At 38.7% G+C, this 9328-nt stretch overlaps 1 protein-coding gene across 1 annotated transcript; it reads left to right on the top strand.

Annotated features, from left to right (window-relative positions):
- Positions 1-6287: 6287 nt before the first annotated feature.
- On the top strand, positions 6288-8429 carry LOC130862619 (disintegrin and metalloproteinase domain-containing protein 26A-like). Its single transcript, XM_057752333.1, has one exon. It carries the CDS (start codon positions 6321-6323, stop codon positions 8427-8429), a length of 2109 nt encoding a protein of 702 aa, XP_057608316.1. The 5' UTR covers positions 6288-6320.
- The last annotated feature ends 899 nt before the right edge of the window (positions 8430-9328 follow it).

Genomic DNA, 9328 nt, shown 5'->3' on the forward strand with positions numbered 1-9328 from the left:
CACTACAACTAATGATGATGATAGCACATATTTATGGCATATAACATGGGGAAATTCAGACGATAGTAAACTAGAGATTTCACCCATACCAAAAAAGATCATATTCATTCCATTAAAAGTTGTGTATATTCTTGGAGAACAGAGAAGTAATCACCAGCCTTCCCCAGTTTTACCAAAGCTATGCTAACATAGTTATATGTAACATAACTGTATTAATGACTTGCCTAAAGATGTGCACACTGGCACACTAGGGGAAATGTGGAAATATTGGTGAGAATGTTCTGGGATTCACCAAGCCCCCTTTAATTAGGTTTAAGTTTCACTCCATGATATGGAACTCATACTTGATATTGTTTATGTTTAGACTAAGTCATGTGGTATAGGTAGACACCTACAACCATTATTGCACTTGAGGACCTTTGAATAAAATGACTCCTGGATGATATATTGCTCTACCTGTAGATCAGAGACTCACAGAACTCTCACCAAAGGAGCTTCTTCAAGTAATGGATAGTAAATAAGGCAGAGACCAAAGCTGAACAACCACTGTCTAGGGGCTAGCCTCCAGCGCGCAGGATTTGGATAGTAATCCATGTAGTAAGCGAAGCTAGACGCATCTATCTGAAGAGGGCTTGGGAAAAAGGCACTAACAAACTCTCTTGGTGACTTCCTTTTTTATTCTCTCTCTTTCTTTATTCATTCTCTCCTCTCATGCTGTTTTACAGCTTTTATACCCCAACAGACTGTCCCAGGCAGTGCAAGAGTCAAAATGGCTGCATTCCATTTCTCACGTATATGGTTATAGGGAAAAACATGTTTTTTTATCTCCCTCACATGGCTAAACATTATATGTATTACATGTGAAAAATATGTTATCCCAAGAACCCACATACATTCATACCTAACCAACTTATAAAAGATTAACTGTTTGGACAAGCAAGATGTTCTTCTCAGATCTTTTACTGGCAGGCTACATTTTGCAGTTACAAAGAAGGGACCAATTACTATATTACTTATATTGAAAGGTAATCTTATAAGGAATCTTAAAGGAATCACAAACCTAAATTTTACATATGAAAAAGAATCAGTCAGCTCCACTTTAAATCTTCAGGGTGCATATTCATTCATTAATAGTTTTTTTGTGTGTGTGCCAGGAGATTGAGGGCAAAATGGGTATAAGGAATTAATCATCACCTTTGGTCACCAACCAAACCTAACAAGGAGAATACAGCAGCCAGTAATAATTGAACTGCTTTGTTCTTGTTCCCTGACCTTAGAGAGTTCCGCATTCAATTGTGTGCCTTTAGATTGTCTTCTTGGGTTTTTCACCACAAAGGTATCTAACAAAAACCTCTTATTCTAACTTTGTTATTTTCAAAGTTTTGTTTTGTTGTGACGCACAGTGAATGCATTTCTGGACATTAATGTTAAAAGAATAAAAACTAAGTAAGCTACTAGGACTCAATTGTTAGTCATTAACTTGAACTACAATCCATGCAGCTCTTTAGCTGAGACTCACAGACTCTGGCTGTGAAACATATCTTTGTATTTATTTTTATTTATCAAAACTCTGTATAAGTTATTATTATTATTATTATCAAATTAGATAGTACAGCTCAGGGAGGAGTCATCTTCTTGAGAATTTGCAGGTAAAAATGCCCAGTAGAACGGGATGTTTTCAAGAGATAAACAGACTATATTACAGGCCGTGGAGATTTCCCTATGTCCCCTCATACCGTGCTAGATACCGGAGAAAGAGAACCGCAGCAGACATGTAAAGGCACAGCAGAAGCAAAAGACATTCCAGGGTCTGCAGTTCCGTGGCCTTGCCTGAACAAGAATGGCCCATCAGAGGATACCCTTCTGCTGGGCTGACACCTGGAACTTCAATTCCACCCTGCTGCTCCTCCGGCATGGCCAATAGCACTGAACAATATGCAGAAAGTGAGAGAGTTTGGAGTTCTCAGTCATAAATGGGATGTTTTTTTTAAACAAAATTCTGCTCTCAAGGCTCACAGATTATTGTGGAAAGGGGAATGGAAAGATTCTAAAAGCCAGAGATGATGGATGTTTACGAAAGCAGCATTTTCCCGACGTAGTAGGGCAGACACACTTATGAATTCAATGAAAGGGTGAGGAGAAAAAAAAAAACCGTACACGCACAATCCAGACAGAATTCAAACAAGAGAGAGAAATGGGCATAAAGTGCCACCCCTAGGAAACATGGTGAAAATATATTGTATGGGGGGAAAAACCCTCACCACCCCCCTTCAAAATAAAGATGTTTTAAAAATGCCACTCCTAGCTAGAAGTTATTCTCAAGTGATAATTGCTAGGAAATGAAAATTTGATTTTCTTCAGTGGAGTAAAACTAGATATATCAACCTCACTCGCTCATTTGTGGGCAGAAACAATGATCACATAAAATTAAGACATTAATTGGACTTCAGATGTCTTGGTGCATTCTTCCTCTTGGGGACGGGGCTATTTTCTTTTAAGACAGAGAAAGATTATGAAGTTGAGTGGAGTGGAAGGAGACACAGATGTAGGAGTAGTTGCACAATGAAAACGAATGTAATTAAATATAAAGTAAAAAATTCTCAAAGAAAACAAGAATAAAAAAATATAAGGGTCGATGATGGATAAGTCACCACGCTCCCAGACTTTACCAATCTTAATCAGTAAATAAACATGTTCCCACTATTTCTTCTCATCAATCTATAAGATGCAGTGAGCAGTAAATAACAGAGAGACCTGAACTGAAGACTATGCAGAAAGTGGGAGACTTAGGAGTGCTCAGCCCTAAATGGGATGACTTGATTGAACCTGTCTCCTGAAGGCTCAGAGATCCTTCTGGAAACATGAATAAAAAGATTCTATGAGAGAGAGGTGATAGATGACATTATTGAAGTAGCTTTTTCCAGATAAAGTAGGACAGACTCACTCACGGGAAGGATGAGAAAAAGACCTGCGTAAACTCAACGCAGACAGAATTCCAATAAGAAGAACTGGGCACAAAGTCCAACTCCTGATAAACATGATCAAAATATGTCGTATCAAAAAACTTATAAAATGTGTTTTCAAAACCCCCTCCACGCCTTGTAGTTATTTGCAAGAGAAAGTTGCTGGGAGACAAAAACAATCAATCGTCTTCAGTGGAGTGGAATGGGCTAAATCAGCCACACTCACTAGCTCACTCCACGGCAGCCACAATGGTCACCACTAATACAGCAAGCACAAAGCAGACTCAAGGATTTAGTATCATTTTCTTTGTTTTTCACTTTTGTTGGTTTGCTTTGTTTTGTTTTAAGACAGAAAAAGAACATGAAGTTAGTTGGGCGGGAAGAGGGGATGAAGCTGGGAGTAACAGACGGGGAAAATGTAATAAAATATAAAGTATAAATATAAATTCTCAAAGAAAATAATGATTTAAAAAAATGGAAGGATCAATGAAGCACACAAGTAGGTTACCAAGTTCCCAGATATTAGAGATCTTAACTAGTGAATAAACGTGTTCTGCCCATTTTCCCTCATCAAACTATGAAATGCGTGGCTCTCAGACTGATGTTTTATCAATTATCAGCTAGTTCACTGCTAAAGAAATTTACCCTACACTGCTCTTCACCCCTCCTAAATCATTTCAAGCATGACTTTAATAATTGTTGTATGAAATAAATAATGAATCCACACGTGCAGGTGGTCTATGTCTCCGTGATACATATTGGCCACAGAAGAGACAACTGATAGCAGACACTCATTTTCCTAAGAGCATATTTTCAAGGAGTGGAATTATTCTCTAGAATTTGATCTGCTTTGAGTATTCCTTATTAGAGTCAATATAGAGAAAATGAACGGGAACATGATTACTATATGAACAAAAATAAGAGTGTTCAGCTGATTTTTTTTTTTTTTTTTTTTTTGGATTTTTTGAGACAGGGTTTCTCCGTAGCTTTTTTGGTTCCTGTCCTGGAACTAGCTCTTGTAGACCAGGCTGGCCTCGAACTCACAGAGATCCGCCTGCCTCTGCCTCCCGAGTGCTGGGATAAAAGGCGTGTGCCACCACCGCCCGGCTTGTTCAGCTGATTTTACAGTGTGTAAGGGAAATCTGTAAGTTAGGAAAGGGGATTTATTTACCTTGGAGATCCTGGCGCATAACATATGCTGATAAGAGAGTGAGACTTACTGAGGTGGAAGAGAAAAATCCAAATAGCCTTGGTTGAAGCGGAAGAGGAACTGTTGGGAAGAATCTCATCAGTTGCCAGGTTCTAGTAAATGAGAAACTCCTGTTGCTAGGTTCATGAATCTAGAACTTACTTCATAGGTAACAAATAAAGGATTTATATTCCCTTGTTCATTCTCGAACAAAAATCTTTGTTCCTAAGATGGGTTTTTACAATGTTTTGTGAAAAACACCATAACCAGAAAGGAACACAGGTATCACTTCACCCGATGGTAAGTTTTCAGAAGATTCTGCAAGGGACAGAAGCACAAATATTTAAGAGGTAAATGCATACATCCATTAATTCCTGGACAATTGTTCATAATTGGGAATGAAATGTTTAAAGGAAATATTTCCTTTAAATATGTTTCCATTCTCTTCTATTTTATAATGGAGATTCTAGTTTTTAGTGTGATTTAATACATCTAAAATTATAGAGCTTGGGTAGTAAATTGGATAGTTATTGATGATTTGAAGTTCAGGGGAGAAAAAACTTAAAAGATGATATCAGAGTTAACATGAAATCTGGACAAAAAATATCATTTTTCTAGAGTTCTGGATGCTATAATCATTTTATAATACAGTAATTTAATAAATGCAAGATTCAGCTTACTCACTTTTTCTATAAGTTTGTTTCTTATCTACTTCAATAGGTTTAGTCATTAATTCTGACATACTTTTCTTGGCACAATCACATCAATGGTGCATTTTTAACACAATTCTTTTCTCTACACCAGAAATACACTTTCTATAATAATTATCAAATATAACTTGAAGCATTTTTGGATAGTGACCAACATGTCAGGGTTTTAACCATGGTTTCATGAAAGTGTCCTTAAATGTCTTTTATGGTTATTTTTACTTATGTTGGCTTTTAGCACTTTATAGTTAATGCATATTATTCCTTAACTAATTTTTCAGAATAATAATACACTAAAGGTGATGGTACCCGAGAAGAGAGACTGCACATTTGGTAAAATCAATGATCCAAGAGCATACAGACACGAGAATGAATCCCCGAAACCTGTATAAAAAACCAGGTCAATGGCCTGTGCTTGCAATGTCAGCAAGGAGGAAGCAGAAATAGGCAGTTTGCTAAGACCTGCTGGCCAGTCATTCTTCCCTTTTGAATGAACACCATGTCTGTGACCAACTCTGTGTCACAAGCCAAGGTGGTTGCGGCCTAAGGAATGATTTTCAAGGTCAATTCTCGGCTTCTCTAAACACAGATACACATACACACGAATACACACTTGCTTATATAAATACAAGCAAACAAATAACAAACCAATAAAAATATTAAACTTTTGAATGAACTGCACAAAGAAGATAAATATCCTCTGAGGTCTCACTAGCCAGGATGAACTGTGCTGTCCAAACATATATTGGGATCCACACGGGATTCTTATGCACACTTTTGCACACACTCATGTGCAACAATATTTTCAAAAATGGAAAATACAAATGAGACTAACTTTTAGCCTGAGAGAAGTGTCTGCCACCTTGAAAGAACAAGGAGGGAAAGGAGCTTACAAATATACTTAATGAGCAAAACAGTGTTTGAAGAGGGTTACAAATTAAATATATATAAATATATATTTATATGAAAAACAATCTTATTTGTTCAGCTAAGGAAGTCCACAGTTGCTGTTGAGGAAAGGTTGAAAATTAGAACATTCATAAACAATGTGAAAATGAGAGCAAGTTATTCAAAATTGTGATTACTAAGAGCTAGGAGAGTATTAGAATCGTATTTGTACAGAGGCAAAGTGTATTCTACCACAATTAAAGAAAAAAATCCAAGCAAATGTTGAAAGACCTTAGAACAAAGACTAATTGATTTTAGCCAGTTCTCTGCTCTTTTCTTTTCTAAGCTGACTTTATCCTGATTTACATATGGCTGGGGCTGCCCTTCTTTTCTGTTTCTTTTAGTTCTGCTGGTCTGATGGATCAACTCTGCCAGAAGACATACCCCAAAAGGCCAATGCTGCACACAACCAGAGCAACTGAGGACTAGGAGAGCAGGGTTTTCTCCTGTTCCTCCTTTGTTCTCTAATAGGACATAGTGACTGTGGATGAAGTCCTAGTCCATGATAAGATTATGGTCCTTCAGTTCTGCCTGTGGATGCTGCAATTTCTTCCTGCCTGGTCACCAACTGTACATGCTAAGTACAGTAGCCCTCCTGAAGTAGTGATACCAGTGAGGGTCACCGATACTGGGAGACATAATAGTTCTCTAGGGTGGCTGTCCTATGGCCTGCGCTTTGGAGGAGAGAGACACGTTATCACCATGAAACGCACGAAATACTTTATATCCAGAAACTTCTTACTGCTCACCTACACTGACCAAGGTGATCTCCGTGGAGAGCAGCCTTTTGTGCAGACTGATTGCTACTACCACGGCCACGTAGATGGAGACCCAGATTCCACCGTCATTATTAACACCTGTTTAGGGAGTTTGCAAGGCATACTAGAGATAAATGGCACAGCATATGAAATCATGCCAAAGAATCTGACTTCCACATTTGAACATCTCATATACAAAATAAACAGGGAGGACTCAGAATTACATTCTATGAGATGTGCGCTAACAGATGAAGAAATAGCACGACAAATGAAGATTCAAGAAAGCAAAGACTCCACACTAATGCAAAGCCAATATGAGAACTGGTGGACCCATCACAAGTATCTTGAATATTTTGTGGTGATAGATAATCAACAATATGTTCATAGAAACCATAATACCACAGCTTGTATTCATGATATTTTGCAAATGATCAATGGAATAAATGGTTATTATCTTCAAATAGATATTGAAGTTATTTTAACCACACTTCAAGTGTGGAGTAAACAAAATCATGTCGATGTAGAAGGAGATATTTATAATGTCCTAGACAATTTCTGCAACTGGAAGAATAAAAACATTGGCAATCAAATTAGGCATGATATCATACATCTTTTTCCCAGGCAAGGGTATGGTATGTATTTAGGGCTAGCTCATGTAGGTACAGTTTGTAGAGCTAGTAATTGTGCTGTTAACAGTTTCATGTCTGATTCAATGGTAGACATGGCATTCATTGTTGCTCATGAGATGGGTCATAATTTGGGTATGCTTCATGATGACAGTGAATGCACTTGTGGGAGACTAAACTGCATAATGGCCCCAGCAAAATCCAATTCCAATAAATTCAGCAACTGCAGTTATGAGCAGCTCTATGAAACTATTACCAGAAGAACCTGTTTATACAATATTCCAGATGAAGTCGTCAGCACAAACCTGACCTGGTGTGGGAATAGTCTGGTGGAGGAAGGAGAGCAGTGTGACTGTGGCTCCTCTGAATTCTGTAAAAGAGATCCATGTTGTAGCGACGACTGTGTTTTCAAACCTGGTGCTGATTGTGCTTTTGGCCTTTGTTGTAAAAGTTGCAAGTTCATACCAGCAGGCGCCGTGTGTAGAAGACAGAACAATGAATGTGACCTTCCAGAGTGGTGCAATGGAACTTCAGCTGAGTGTCCAGAAGACATGTACGTAGCAGATGGAAATCTTTGCCATGATGGTGGTTATTGCTATAAAAGGGCATGTCACAAACATGAGGCACACTGTCAGATGATTTTTGGCAAGGGAGCCAGGAGTGCAAATGATACTTGCTACATGGAAATGAACAAACGGGGTGACCGTTTTGGTAATTGTGGTAACAATAGCTATAACTACATACGATGTAATAGCAGTGATATACTCTGTGGACGAATTCAGTGTGACAACGTGATGGAGCTTCCCCGGAGGAGAAAACATGAAACAGTGCATTGGACTCATTTCAATAATACTACCTGCTGGACTGTGGACTATCATTTTGGGATAACCATAGCTGACATCGGAGCAGTGAGAGATGGCACTCCCTGTGGTCCCGACCATATGTGCATTGACAGGAAGTGTGTCCATAAATCTGTTTTGTTAAGTAACTGTTCAGCATTTCGATGCAATATGAAAGGAGTGTGTAACAATAAACATCACTGCCATTGTGATGCCAATTGGGAGCCACCAGACTGTCTCCAAAATGGCTTTGGAGGTAGTATAGACAGTGGGCCTCCTCCACAGGGATTAACAAATTCCAACTGGGGTAAATATTCGCTAACTTTTTTACTTCTTTTTGTGGTTTTGTTATTTTCTGTAATTGGCATAATTAGAAGGGTGCAATATTCCTTAAACTGATTCACAAGCAGAGCCACAACCAGAACCTTCATCGGGTGCCAAACTTTCACCTGAAAAGCAAAATCTCAACCTTAAATATTTACTTGCACAGGAAGATGCTAACGGTAAAAAGAAAACATGAAGGAAGTAATAAAAAATACTTATCCTACAAGAATTCCTTCATGTATTGGCATGTAGACTTCTGAACATAGGAATATCATTATATATGTGTGCCTGAAATCTCAGACCAGAAGTTCTCAAGACTTCCCTTGTTTGAATACCAAAAGCATTCACCACCAAATAAAATGAGGTCCTATCATATTTCTACTTTTCTTTAGTTTAGCAATTTTTTTGCCTTGCTTGTGATTGAATTGATGTCTGTCATCCACTTGCGTAGGTCCAACCTATGGGACTCTGTGTTTCTTTGCATTTGGTTTCTCTCAGCTCTAAACCCCTTACCCTTTCCATCCTTCTTTGTCCCATAGAGAGAAGGAGCCTCCAAATTTTATTTCCTCATGACATATTCCGTCCGCAAAAACTTGTCCCTAGTGAACCCAAAGAAAAAACATTTAGGCGATGAAAGGAGACAGAGACAAAGACCCACATTGGAGCACCGGACTGAAATCTCAAAGTCCAAATCAAGAGCAGGAGACAGAGCACGAGCAAGGAACTCAGGACCGTGAGGGGTGCACCCACACACTGAGACAATGGGGATGTTCTATCAGGAACTCACCAAGGCCAGCTGGCCTGGGTCTGAAAAAGCATGGGATAAAACCGGACTTGCTGAACATAATGGACAATGAGGACTACTGAGAACTCAAGAACAATGGCAATGGGTTTTTGGTCCTACTGCACGTACTGGCTTTGTGGGAGCCTAGGCAGTTTGGATGCTCACCTTAATAGACCTGGATGGAGGTGGG

This window comes from Chionomys nivalis, chromosome 20 (genome assembly GCF_950005125.1).
Source record: "Chionomys nivalis chromosome 20, mChiNiv1.1, whole genome shotgun sequence".
Lineage (NCBI taxonomy): Eukaryota > Metazoa > Chordata > Mammalia > Rodentia > Cricetidae > Chionomys > Chionomys nivalis.